Below are 14,672 nucleotides of genomic sequence, written 5' to 3' on the forward strand. Positions count from 1 at the left end.
TCACACTGGTGTGTGATTGTGTGTGTGAATGGGTGACAGGTTCACCCATTGGTTGGTTTACTGGTTGATGTAAAATGCTTTGAGAAAGCGCTATATATACAATTGTAAATAGGGCCCTTGGACGTTATCATCTGAGGACAAACCTGCCAACTACCGGGGGATGAAGGGCATACAAGCCAAAAGGAAAACTCCTTAAGCTCCCAAGGCAAAACTACCAGGTGTGAAGATGACCAGAAGAGAGCAGCAGTTTAGGGAAAGGAGGATGAATAGAAGCCAAAGAGGCAAGTTCCTGAACAGGCTGCCTACAGGAGAATGAAGGGCTATTAAAACAGAATAAAGAGCGTTGGTTACTATTAGGTACTCATCCATGATGGGGGCACTGCAGTCAGCAGCCACAATAGGATTTCTATGGTCATTACAGAGCTGTTAGTGTAAACAAAGAGGATTTCTTTCAGGTGAAACTGTAAACATGGCACGTTATTATCAGGGCTTACTCAGAGTAAGATAAATACTGCTGAGAAGCAAAACCTCTTGTTTTTCCAAAACAGCGACCGGATGACTACACCTGAATCTGGCAGTAAAAAGTACTTTTCAAATTAATGTGGGCCAATTCAGCAAGAAGCCTGAGGGTATCTAATCGTGATACCCCAAAAACTTGGAGACATTATAAGTCGCACCCCGGCCAAAACTGTGAAAAAGATGCAACTTAAAATACGGAAAATACGGTACCCAAATTAAGTTATTCAAAATCTACCTTTTTTATATAAAAAGGAACACAGGATCAGACAGAGTAGAAGTGTAATTAACAGTGCAATTTACTGTAATAAAAAGTCACTGTAAAACAAGTGCACGTTGTTGCTTTACCTGTTTTTGCAGTCATTCTTTTATACCTGATCTGTGTCGTCCTGCAGACTCTGAACTCTGTGACCCCGCACTTGGACGTGGAGGAGTGCAGCATCGCCCTGTTGCCCCGGAACCGTGAGAAGAACCGCAGCATGGACGTCCTGCCTCCGGACCGGGCGCTGGCTTTCCTGGTCACCACTGAAGGCGAGAGCAACAACTACATAAACGCTGCCCTGGCCGACAGTTTCCATCGCCAGGCCGCTTTTGTGGTGACCCCTCACCCACTGCCCGGCACCACTGCGGACTTCTGGAGACTTGTGTACGACTACGGCTGCACCGCTGTGGTCATGCTCAACCAACTCAACCAGTCCAACTCAGCCTGGGTAAGGTCCTTCTGCTGTGTTTACTCTTAATGCAATTGATTTTGGAGCTGTGGAGTGCAATCTTGAGGTTATGTGAAATTAAGTGAGGACTTTTCCTGATCTATGCTTTTTCCTATATCTTTCTGTGCCATGGATTAGTTCCTTCATGGCATTTTGTCTGACTTTGATCCCTGACCACATTGATCTCGAGGCATGACTAGATAAGGCCCGCCCCAGTTTTTCCCTTCTCCCCCTCGTGCTCCTTCTCTAGAGAATAAGCTTGTGCCCTCCAGACATATCCCAGAGTCCTTTCTTGTCTGCGCCACACTTTTTCTCATGAGTACATGACTTTTTACTGCTGTATTTTACAAGCTTTAATGTCTTTTAATAGCATACATCCTAATCTATTATAATAGTCGTGCTTCTCTTTATACTTGCCCATAGAGTTCAAGTGAGTTCAAGTCATTCATGTTAATTGTATATGTTATGATAGTATTAAAGTGCGTGAGACAAATACTATAATTGTAAAATATTTTCCAAAATATAAAATATATCAATAATTTAAAAGACATTGTGAATACAATGCAAAAGTCCTTAATACACACTCATTACAAGTTTGTAATGTGAGTGATGAATCTGAGCCCAAAGCAGAGCTGAAGAAGATAAATATATCCACCGTATGAGAAGACAAGGAGCACCCCCGAGTTGGTTAATAATTAAATGTGTCGACATTTGCTGGCTGTCTACGCCCCCTCGCTCCCCCATTCACCCTGCGACTGTCCTGTCGAGTAAAGCCTTTGGGCCCAACAAAAATATTTAATTAAATAAAAAAGAAAAATGTGTGATGCTGTGTTTCAAATGCCCACGAATACCCACATCAGGGGAGAATCCAAATGGAACCGTTTGTCTCAAAGATAAACAAAACTCAATAAAAGCTTTTCTTAGAATCTGTCTGTTTCTTCCTGCTTAAAACTATTTGTAAAGGTTTGCCACTTTGGGTTAATTGCATTTATCGCCTTATAAACTTTTCATGTTATTAGAGCAGTGGAAGTTCTAAATCCTTAAACTCATAATACTTTGTGTTTTGAATGAATAAATGAAATGCTGTCGATCTTAATTAATCAAAATCTGCAGCAGATTCCTTCAATATTTAGTCACTTTTTAACTACTGTTTATACTGATTTTGAATGTTGTTATTGTAAACCAATTTATGCTACACTAATATAAGTAAAGTGGTGTAAATATTATTTTTTTCTGTCAAAGTATGAAAACCACCTTTTATTACACAGGCTTTATCGGCTTCAATGTGCTCATTAAAAGTCTAGTTCAAAACTGAAAATGTTTTCTTTTTAGGTCTTTCTAATCAGGTCCTTATTTTGATCAGATTTCTTACTGTGCAATGCTGCTCTTTCAGTTCCTGGCAGAAAATGTAGCCATTTCAAGCAGCTGAATCTTGCTATGAAGTCTGCTCATTTGTACTGCTAAATCGACGTATCTCAGTGCTTTTTCAATGGCTCTGAGCCCCTACATGAATTCAGTACTGTCTCCTTGTCCCTCGTCTTATTAACACCAGTGCGCCGCCTCCAGCTCCACCATTATAGGCTCCAACTCTCGCTCTGTCAAAGCTCTTTTTAAAATACCTGACATTTACTCTTTTGTTATAGCCTAAAAGCTCAGTATTATATTGCCAAATGTATTCGATATTTATTTTTACAAACACTGCTTCTTCTGCAATCTTTTACTGATCATACTGCATATGTTAATTCTACTTTTACTTTCTGTATGTTTTTTGTTAATATTTTGACTTGTATTTCTATTGAATTTCCTATTTAGCTAAAATGTATATATTTGTGTTATTTTGAGCTACTGTGCCCATTTACTGGTTAATTAAAGGTGCTCTATGTAACTTTTCTATGGTTTGATCTACTGCTTTGATTGGAATATTCCACAGTATGGCATTAAATCTAATCTATTTTGCGTTTATACATTTTTAGTTTTTTTATGGTCTGTTAGTTTCATCTACGTCAACTGCATCAAGATGGATACGTTTAATGCCACACTGTGAACATTCTGGGCAAAGGCAATTACATCGCCATGGAGACACGCTGGTGGCTGAACCTCCACCAGAAAAAGTGCACCTTTAATCAACAGGCTCCAAATGGATTTCCCCCCAATAAAGTGTGTCTGCATTTGAAGGTTTCTGTAGTAAAGCAGCGTTTGTCCCTCCACAGCCGTGTGTGCAGTACTGGCCCGAGCCGGGGCTGCAGCAGTACGGCCCCATGGAGGTGGAGTTCCTGTCCATGTCAGCAGACGAGGACGTCATCACTCGTCTGTTCAGGGTCAAGAACGTCACCAGGGTGAGTCAGAGAACAGCTGTTGCTGCTTGTGCGTATGTGAATTCTATTGTTCTGACAGTCTGACAGACTGTATTGTCAACTATAAAGAGCTAAGAACTAAGAGCTGCCACTAAATAAATAATCTTCAAAATAAAATGACGGAAATAGCGAGCCTCATGCGGTCCCAGAGGATTTATAGGGACAGCAGCGTCTTGATTTTCACAGAGACCTGGTTAACAGCAGAAATGCCAGACTCTATTGTAGGTTTGGACAATTTTCATCTGCTGCGGGCGGACAGAACTAGAGAATCCGGGAAGAAAAGAGGTGGAGGTCTGGCGGTGTATGTGAACACGAGCTGGTCCAAACCCGAACACTGCACAGTGAGGGAGCAGCTATGTAACAAGGATATTGAACTATTGGCTATTGGCATGAGGCCATACTATCTGCCCCGGGAGTTCTCACATGTGATTTTAATCGCAGTCTATGTGACCCCGTCTGCCAATGCTGAAAATGCTTGTGAAGCACTGCTCTCCTGCACTTGTAGGCTGCAAACACAGCATCCACAGGCTCTCTTCCTCATCTCTGGTGACTTTAACCACGCTTCTCCCTCTTCTGTCCTACCAACATACACCCAGTATGTTACCTGCCCCACCAGAGAGAATAGAACATTGGACTTGTTTTTTGCCAACACCAAGGAGGCTTATTCCTCTTCCCCCCTCCCTCCCCTGGGCAGCTCGGACCACAACCTTGTACATCTGAGGCCTGTGTATGAACCCATCGTGCGCAGGCAGCCTGTGGTGTCCCGTGAGGTGAGGATGTGGTCTGCTGAGAGCGAGGAGGCTCTGAGGGACTGCTTCAGCACCACTGTCTGGACTGAGCTTTATGACCCACATGGGGGGGACATCAACACCATCACAGAGTGCATCACGGACTACATCAACTTCTGTTTTGAGAACATTGTTCCCTCCCGGACGGTGCGGTGTTTTCCAAACAACAAGCCATGGATTAACCGTGAACTGAAGGCTCTGCTGAAGGAGAAGAAGAGAGCCTTCAGGTCAGGGAACAAGGAGGAGCTGAGGACTGTGCAGAAGGAGCTGAGGAGGAAGATCAGGCAGGCTGAGGCCGGCTACAAGAGGAGGATGGAGGAGCAGCTGCAGCAAAAGAACATTCAGGGAGTGTGGAGGAGCCTGAAAACCACCTTCAAAATCCCCCCTGCCCAGACAGAGGGGGATCTACAGTGGGTGAATGATTTAAATGCTCACTTCTTGAGGTTTGATCGGTCACCCGCCCCTCCCCCTGCACAGCTGCATGCTCCCTCTTCCACAGCTGGACAATGCCCTGCATCTGTTCCTCTTCGCTTATCTGCCCCGGACCATCAGCTCCCCACTTCGCCTGGACTCACCCATCCCCCCAGCACACGGTCCCCCTGCCAACCACTGACTGTCACAGCAGCACAGGTGAGGAGTGAGCTGAAGAGGATTAAAGTGAGGAAGGCAGCAGGACCTGATGGCATCAGCCCCAGGCTCCTTAAGTCCTGCGCAGATGAACTGTGTGGAGTTGTGGAGCATGTCTTCAACATGAGCCTGAAGCTGAGGGTGGTACCACAGGTCTGGAAGACCTCCTGTCTGGTACCTGTGCCTAAGACACCGCGCCCCAAAGACCTCAACAGCTTCAGGCCAGTGGCTCTCACGTCCCACCTGATGAAGACACTGGAGCGGCTAGTCCTGGACCACCTCCGCTCCACCGTGAGCTCAGCCATGGACCCGCTGCAGTTTGCATATCGGCCTGGCATCGGAGTGGAGGACGCCGTCATCTCCCTGCTGCACCGCTCTCTCTCACCTGGAAAAGCCTGGCAGCTCTGTGAGGATCCTGTTCTTCGATCTCTCCAGTGCCTTCAACACCATCCAGCCGCTGCTCCTGAGGGACAAGCTGGAGACGGCTGGTGTGGAGTATGACCTGGCAGAGTGGATCCTGGACTACCTCACAGACCGACCCCAGTTTGTGAGTTTGTGAGAGCCCGGAACTGTGTGTCTGACACTCGGACCTGCAGTGTGGGGGCGCCCCAGGGCACTGTCCTCGCGCCCTTTCTCTTCACCCTTTACACTGCAGACTTCAGACATGACACGGACAGCTGTGTCCTGCAGAAGTTCTCTGACGACTCTGCCATCATCGGACTCATCACGGACGACGATGACGCGGAATACAGAGGACTGGCGCAGGACTTTGTGGACTGGTGTCAGCGGAACCACCTCCTCATCAACGCGGGGAAGACCAAGGAGATGGTGGTGGATTTCCGCAGACGCCACCCCACTGCCCCCTCACCAGTGAACATCCAGGGACGGGACATTGAGAGAGTGGACTCATACAAGTACCTGGGTGTTCATCTGAACCACAAACTGGACTGGACTCATAACACAGACGCACTGTACAGGAAGAGCCAGAGTCGGCTCTACCTCCTGAGGAGACTCAGGTCTTTTGGAGTGACAGGGCCACTCCTGAAGACCTTCTATGACTCTGTGGTGGCATCAGCCCTCCTGTACGGTGTGGCCTGCTGGAGCAGCAGCATCACAGAGAGGGAGAGGAAGAGGCTGGACAGAGTCATCAAGAAGTCCAGCTCCGTCCTGGGCTGTGCTCTGGACTCGGTGCAGGAGGTGGGGGACAGGAGGGTCCTGGCTAGATTCACATCTATGCTGGACCATGAGTGTCACCCCCTGCAGGACACTCTCTCTGCTCTGGAGAGCAGCTTCAGTGAGAGACTGATCCACCCTCGATGTGCGAAGGAAAGGTTCCGTAGGTCTTTCCTTCCTCCTGCTGTCAGACTTTATAACAAAAACTGTTAGTACTGAACACTCGCAATACTGACCTAACCTAATACTGATGTGCAACTCTGTCATATGTGCAATTGCTGTTGGAATTCATGTGCAATTCATGTGAAATTCATGTGCAATCTATGTGCTGTCGTGACACATATTCATGTGCAATTACTGTCGTGATCACATGCAATGGTATTTATGTATTTATTTATTTATTTGTCTATGGGAGTTTTTATTTATTTATAGGAGATCTTCTACTGAAAGTGTTTTTCAGACTTCCTATAAGTGATCTGTTCTTCTGTATCTATCTCTGTATCTACCTGCGTTGCACCAATGAAATTTCCCCATGTGGGACAATAAAGGAATATCTTATCTTATCTTATCTTAAATAAGGTCTGTACAGTATAATACAGCTAAAGACAGTCAAATCATATGCCCATCATCGTATTTAATGGATAATGGATTTTAAAAAAGTGACTGTAATCACAATCACACTAGGCCAGACTTAGTCATTTATTTGTTAAATCAGTTGATGGTGTTTTAGTCGACCAAAACTTGCATTAGCTGACTACTTACTTTATTTAGATTATAAGGATTTTAATGAGACATCAGCAGAATGGAGAACATGGAAGCTGAAGATTCGGGAGTGAATCATGCGTTTAAACTTCCTTTTAAGATATAAATACACTGTTTTATTTTTTAAAAAATGTTGTTTTTGCATTTACTCCAGTGCAGTTGTGTCTTGTGAATACAGTTTGGGTCAGAAACCCAGTCATATATCATGACCTCATACCATTGAGGAACAGTTTTAGATCTTTCTTTGAGATCCCTTTAGTCGACTAATCTGTCAGGACATGTCTTTAGTCAACGTCGGCCCTGAATAACTCTAGGATGCTATTAGCACCCATATGTTGAGGCCAGTCCATTCTAACCCAAAGCAATCAGCTTGTTTAGTTTTCTAATTGGATAATCAGCTTTTTTTGTGTGATTTGTAAATTATGTGAATATCCACATTAGAAGTTTAATATACATATACATTTTTAGGGACAAAACAATAGATCTATACAATTGCCTTTCCTATACCTCAACGTAGAGCCAGCATTTTGTATACATGAATTTGTGTGTGAAAACTGCAGTGATTCTATGCCAATGTTCTAACAAACACAGGTGACAGTGCTTCCTCAGTATCTCAAACCACTGTGTTTGTAGCCTGAGCGTTCACGTGGATCAGTCACTTCCCTTGACACGCCTCGATGTTGGATGTGTCTTTGCCTGGATGGTTTTATGCTGAGGAATTTGCATAAGCACATGCATGCATTCTGCTCAGAATCCCTGTCAACCAATTACTAAAGGCATTTGTATACGCTGTGTCTCGTTGCTGCCATTTTTAACAGTGCGACAGGCAGAGCCCAAGACTTCTTTCCAGCCTGATTGGCATCCTCACCTCCTCTACTTTGTGAGCAACATTGTCAAGAGCAGGGCAACTTTTTAGAGCAGCGGATTAAAAATCATACCGAAAATACACACCTCTCCCTGTCCTGCACTCTGCCTATTAGTACGGTATTTTCAATGATATAGGGTGTACAAAGAAGTAAAAGTCAAAGAAAGTGCATCGTAAGCATATGAATGAGCAGGTATTAAAGTCCCAGAGAAATGAGTAAATCCCACCTCCACAGAGCCTATTCCTCCATGCATCGTTGGTGTCTCTGCCAGCCCAATTTGCATGACTTACAGTTCTCCACTGGTCCCTAAGTGTTACGTGAGCTTCTACAGGACAAGGTTATGAACACACGGGGACCGCTCCGGCACACAGCTCACACTCGTATATCTTAAAGTCAGTGTGCTGAGTGAGCCCGGCGTGCGGCAGGAGAGCACTCAAACAGGGCGTTAACCAGCGGCAACAAACACATCAACACAAGCTGAAACGTCACTGGTGTGGAACAGGGTTTCCCAACCAGGGGTGCAGGGACGTAACAGGGAGTAGTAGGATCATTTGATTCAAATTCAAAAGTAAGGTACAACTTTGATGTATGTACAGGTGCACTCTGTAACTTTTCTGGTGTCGGGTTCACCACAATTGAGATTGTATTTCTGGCATTAATCATAAATTTTGCGTATATTAATGCATAATGTGTTTTAATTGGTTTACTTAACTCTCACTGTGAGCAGGGTCACCTCTCCACAGATCTCACCTGTAACTTTGCCTGTTTTTATCCAAGGAGATGGTTTAATGCCCATTACAAGCAAAGCAATAACATCTCCAGGTGGCGGGCTCTCCATTAGAAATGTTACATAGTACACCTTTAAAGCTGAGGTACATTACAATTTATTTCATTTTGGACAAAAGGAGACCCCTGCCTGCTGTCTGCAACCTAATAAACTTGATTTATTTCTTGTCAACTCCAAAAGCAGCACTCTGATTGGTTGTGCTTGGGTGGTCCACATCATAGTCTAAAAAAGCGCTCCTAAAACAGTGTGGAACTAGTAAATATTAACAATGTGCCAAAGGTGTGATGAGTGCTAGGGATGAATCCAGACAGATATAAAAACCTCCTTTTGCGATTTGAAAATCAAGTACCCCAGATTTAAGTTTAGATTTACATGTTTGACTCAAAGCCCATTTAAGAAGTGGGCTCTAGTGCTCGCCGGTGGTGAAGTGGATACGTTTTCCTTTCTAAATTGTACACATAATCAATCATCATCAGAGAGCCCTTTACAACACTCAAGCTGAGCAAAATGCTTTCCAATAAAATCTTTTTCCCTGTTGGGTTGGGGTAACTAGGGGTCCGCACGCACACAGAGTGAGAATACAGTCATCTGACATGAACTGCTCTTGTTTTTGAAGCTTCAAGAGGGGCAGCTGGTGGTGTGCCAGTTCCAGTTCCTGCGCTGGTCTGCGTACAGAGACGTCCCCGACTCCAAGAAGGCCTTCCTCAATCTCCTGGCTCAAGTGCACAAATGGCAAAGGGACTGTGGCGAAGGGCGCACTGTGGTCCACTGTCTGTGAGTAATCAGCTGCACGGGATGATTTAAGACTGAACTATTTACAAATATGTAACTGTAATGTTTCAGACAAGCATTTTGATTGAAATTAGATTTGTGTTTTTCAATTAGTATTCTGTCCAGAGTGCACATTTAAACACACCCAGGAGCATTACCATTGCACAACTGACTGAAATATGAATTATGCTAAACTAATACAAGAATCCCATGCATTTCTGAACAGATATTTTCTACAGGGTTAGAAGGTTTATCTAAATTAATTGCACCATTTGCTTTCTCCCAACTGCAACCATTAAAACTGCAAATATGATTTAATTGCAGTGTTGTTGCACCTGATAAAACATATTGACAACTCTTTTTTTTATGTTCTTATTTTATTACAGTTTCTATTTTGATTATATTATTATTCATTGTTTTATGTTTCACCTTATCAATGAAGCAAGTTCCTAGTGAATGAATTTTGGTCACTTACAGTAAATGTTTTCTGATTCTGATTCTGACATGGGTCTGTACACAGACTTTCAATTACTCCTTTATTAAAACAAAGCTTGTTTGAATTTTGCCTGGATCCGTGTGGGGCCATATTTAGGCATCCAACACTTTTCTAAGGAAAGACTGTTTACTTAGCAGAGGGAAAGGTTCAAGTGTTATTCTTGTCATGTGTGGATCTGTGCTGCTCTGCGATAACGTGCATTCAAAGCACTTCTGCTGGCTATGTAAGATGATTTTTGTAGGCGTGGAGTTGTGTGGCGTGCTGCAGTGTGGTGCAATGTGCTGATGCCTGGGTGCCCTCTCTTGTCTGTTGTTCTAAGCCCCCAGAGCGCACGCCGGCTGATGAATATGAATGGGCTTGTCCATCTCATTGCCAAGGCATCTCACACGCAGCCCGCGCCTCCGTCCAAAAGCACATCACTCAGCGCTGTCACACAGTGTTACCCACGACAACCAGGAAAGAGATTATGGAGATCAAATCAATTATGTCTTAATACAGAATGCGCGGGTTCCCACTACAGTAAATCCAAGGCTGCCAGTGCACTGACAACGATTGATTGCCTTAATACTGCTTGTATTGGCTGCAGACGCCTGTGCCACCTTCACTGGGTTAGTCTCTGGAGACAGGAAGTGGATTGTCCTCCTCGAGTTTATTGATATTTTCTTTCATTTATGAAGACTGGAACAATATTTGATGTCATGACATAGTGTGGGGTTATTTCCTGTTTTTCCACGACAAGTTTGTTTTTGCTCCTTTTCTTTTTTTAAGGTGCACTGTAACTTTGCTCATGAACGTTCCACAGTTTGTCATTAAACATAAAGTCTGTTTTATAAAGTATTTATTTATGTGCAAAAAAGCTAAGGTAAAATAAATACAATATAGTCACACAAAAAACATTTCCATTGAGACAGGCAGATGGAGACAAGTGACACAATGTACCTTTTTATATTTTTTCTGCCCAAATACAAGTTCTCCTGGACATGTTTGAATGTGAACTTTGAACAGAATCCTACTGTTAAACATAATTGAAAGCACAATATTGGTCAGTAAAATCGCAGATAGACATTTTTCCAGCCCTACTTTGCAGTGGAGTTTATTCATGATGTTTTACCAGATTAAATTCCTGCACTATTATGCGTTCATAATCCACATTTCCCGTGTATTAAGAGGCCTATCATTACATGACAGAAGTAACTGCATGTGTAGGTGAAGTTGTGCTTGACATGTAATATGATGGTTTCTGCTGAAGCTCATGAATATTAGAAAACGTAAGACAAGGCTGAGCAGTTCCATATTTGTTCAGTTTATATTTGCTCATGTTTCACTTAACTCTGGGCATGTTATGAGAAATGCTGCATTAAATATTAATCACAGCAACAAAAAAAAAATCTCTGTCTCCACTCTATTTTGTGCCACTATCCGACCTTTTGCTTTTCATGAGGAATTTACAACATTGCGACAACTCTGTCTTAATCAGACAGTTTAATGTGCGTACATAATATCAGCAGTGGAGATACATTTGTTGCTGTGAGCTGTTCCACACGCTTTACTCTTAGGACATAAAGATGAACAAATCAATATTAATCTACATTTTGCTACGAGTATTTCACGATCAAACTTTCCATGCCAGAAAAGATCATCTAGATGCACTTCTTAAATCATCTAACTTGACTTAAATGTTGGCTAAACTGTTTTCTGACTCGATAAAGCGACCTGACTTCCGTGTTTCTTCCCTCAGAAACGGCGGCGGTCGCAGTGGTGTGTTCTGTGCCTGTAACATCCTCCTGGAAATGAGCCAGTATCAGAACATGGTGGACATCTTTTATGCTGTCAAAACTCTGCGTAACTGCAAACCCAACATGGTGGAGTCTCTGGTGAGAACGTACATAATAATCAATACATATCTGCTGCATAATTATTGCACGTTTTTCTGAAAATGTATTGTATTTTCCACAGGACCAGTATCGATTCTGTTACGACCTCGTTCAGGAATACCTGGACTGCTTTGAAGCGAGATAGCAACTAAATGTTTACCACAGCAGAGGCGTTCTTCATCCTGGAGATCTGAGTTAAGGCTGCCCTGTGACCTTGCCACTTTCATGTTCTGAATCAGAGACTTTTTATTGAGAAAACTGCAGCTGAGGAGACGAGAGCTGAGGAAAAACAAGCTTGAGGTTTCGACTTTTAACCTTTACTGTGCAGCTGTGATTTCCTCCGCGTCACTGACGTGCTCCTCATTTGATATTTTATGCTTTTTCTGTCCATTTTGCCTCTGGACTATTATTTTTTTTGTTAAGGTTTCGGTAGCAGCAAAACAATATTGTAAGCTACAAAATAGAGCTGTCTCTTGTGAAGATGGGGTCACCTTGGCCGTTCGTCATCGTTCCATTCAAGTGGCGAGGGAGATGGATCAAATTTCAGAGTTTCAGCAGTATTATCTTTACATGGGAGGCATTTTCCTGTGTCCCAGAGCGTTGCTGAGGCCACCGTGGTTACAGCAGCACTCGTCTCCCATACCATGAACTGCCTTATTCTCTGATCTCCACGTCCCCTGTGTAATAGTCCTACTACAGACTGCAGCTGACACAGACTTTACAGTGGTGCAAATGTGTTGTATTTTACTGATGTTTGTGCTGTAGAAGATTACCACTTGTGCTGTAGGTGGACCAAGACCTGGACCACCGCTGGAGATGTGCGGTCTCATTTCTGTCACAGTGCCAATCCCAAAGGCTTGACTTGAATCTTTTTGTTACTTTGTTCATTTGGATTTGCCTCAGAACACAGTATGTAAAGTACTGGCTGTTGTAGTTGTTTTTGTGTGTTAAAGTTAGGCCCAGGGGGAAGCGCTCACTGACATGCCATCAAAGTGGTGTGAACGATGTGATTCGCGTCTGATGCCACAGGGTTGACTTGGATTTACATCGTCTCACACAAAGCAGCTGTGTCTTTTGTTGACGCTTATGACAGCTTGAAGTTTTCTGACATTTCACGTTTTAAATTATCTTGATTTATTCTTGTTGTAAGTGATGTATAAAAAAAAAGATATATTCATGTAAAGATGGGCATTAGCATTTTCAAAAGGCATCATTTTAGTACAATAATTAAATATTTTTACATTAACGGTTGCTTTAAAATGACCATATAGAAAATATATGCCTTCTCCAAGGCGTAGCACACTGAAATCTATAAAACAGATTATCTCTTTATTTTGACACTTCTCAGAGTACAGAATATATTTGGCAAAGTAAAAACACAAAAACAAAATCTTGACTTTCAAGGATCTATATCATGAAAAATAGACTTTTCAGAGCTTTGAACCTTCTTACAGTGCTATTGGCACCTCGTATGTGTGCCCAAAGTGGTTTTCTGATTGATTCTTTAGCTAGAAAACAGTCTCTATCCTTCCCCTCGGACGAGCAGATGAACAGGGGCTACTGATGAGTCATCCTGGTGAGTAGCCCCTGTGCCACGGCATGCTTCCCTGTTTCAGGCCCCCCGTGGCTACTTAGGGACCCTTAATAGCCCCTGCTCTCTACCATGTTCTGCACCTGTCTGTATGGGAACTTACCAGCCTGTTTCTTTGAAGTAGCTTTTGATCAATATGCAATTTAAAATGTCCCAAATATAAAATAATGATCCACGGGCGTCATCGATTATAATTATATAGCAGACAAAAGCATAATATGTCTTTTTTTTTAGGAGACTGATTTAAGAGAGTTTGACAAAGGAATAAGATGTGATGGATTAGAGTTGAGAACATTTCTGAAACAGTAGCACTTTTGGGCTGTTCCCAGTCTAATCTGGTTGAAGCTTACTCACGGTCAAGTGGTCATAGCACATTACAAATTGACTGGTAATTATTGGTGTTTGCCTTATTGATTTCCAATGTAGATGTGAGGCTTTCACACTTTGGCAAAATTATACTAAATGACAAGAGTTATTGAAAAGCCACCCATAGAATCCTGCTCTATTCTTTGAGCTCAAGGACTTCTCCATGAAAGAAAAGAGTTTGCCTTTTGTCAGATATTGTACACTGAATCTGCATTTATTTGAGCAGATAACAAAGGACTTTGACAGAGCTGCTAGAAGCTCTAGACTGCAACGGAGAAAGTGCCTGGAGTCTGGACTGATGGAAAGGGTTCTGTACATAGAGATGTATCATATGTAAAGTGAACACTATGTGAATAGTTATGCTATATGTTTACCCAGAGTAAGAATAAGTAACCACGTCATATTCACCAAGCTGAATGTATTGTAAATGACATTTGTGCGTTTCTTGCCAGATCCTTTAACGACATCCTCCTCTGTGCTCCTGGTAAACACGGCATGTATGATTGTCTTGTTTTGCATTTCACCTTGTCATTTTCACAAATCCCCTGCATTTCATAAGTTTATACTACCATTTGAAAGCATTGTACATTGTTTCAGTTCAGTTTTTCTTGTAAAATGTTCAGCCAATGGTACACGACTACTGTGTTTTTTGACCATTGTATTTGTAGGAAAAACTGTGTGTCTCATGAATGAATTGAAGATGTTGTATTCCGGGAAGGGGTTTCAAACAATAAAAGAGCAAAGGGGCAAAAAGGTGTAGCGTGGTGTGTCCTTCAATGCACAGAAATCAAAATCCCTTGTGGTTTTTCTGATTAGTTTTTCAGCAGGAGCGGTGCGATGACAGCTTGACGTGGACTTCCTGCTCACCCCTTCGCAGTTTCGGGTCGCATGCACTCTTTTAGCTTTTGACCGCATCAACCATTCAACCCTTTTCCTCATTACCCACAACGCCTTCCTCATTTCCATGCTTCTTCATCTTTTTTCTATCTGT

At 42.9% G+C, this 14,672-nt stretch overlaps 1 protein-coding gene across 4 annotated transcripts in view; it reads left to right on the forward strand.

The window, feature by feature from the left end:
* The window catches only part of ptprub (protein tyrosine phosphatase receptor type Ub), a 192,457-nt gene extending 178,021 nt beyond the window's left edge, over positions 1-14,436 (forward strand). For all 4 annotated transcript variants that reach the window (XM_072461221.1, XM_072461222.1, XM_072461223.1 and 1 more), the window contains 5 exons: positions 912-1,226; positions 3,437-3,562; positions 9,200-9,357; positions 11,589-11,724; positions 11,807-14,436. In XM_072461221.1, the coding sequence (XP_072317322.1) occupies positions 912-1,226; positions 3,437-3,562; positions 9,200-9,357; positions 11,589-11,724; positions 11,807-11,869 (798 nt within the window). In that variant the 3' untranslated portion in view covers positions 11,870-14,436. The remainder of the gene's footprint in view (positions 1-911; positions 1,227-3,436; positions 3,563-9,199; positions 9,358-11,588; positions 11,725-11,806) is intronic.
* Positions 14,437-14,672: the final 236 nt, after the last annotated feature.

The sequence above is a fragment of the Eucyclogobius newberryi genome, unplaced genomic scaffold, assembly GCF_026437365.1.
Source record: "Eucyclogobius newberryi isolate DKJ021-1_F unplaced genomic scaffold, fEucNew1.0.hap1 SCAF_3, whole genome shotgun sequence".
NCBI lineage: Eukaryota > Metazoa > Chordata > Actinopteri > Gobiiformes > Gobiidae > Eucyclogobius > Eucyclogobius newberryi.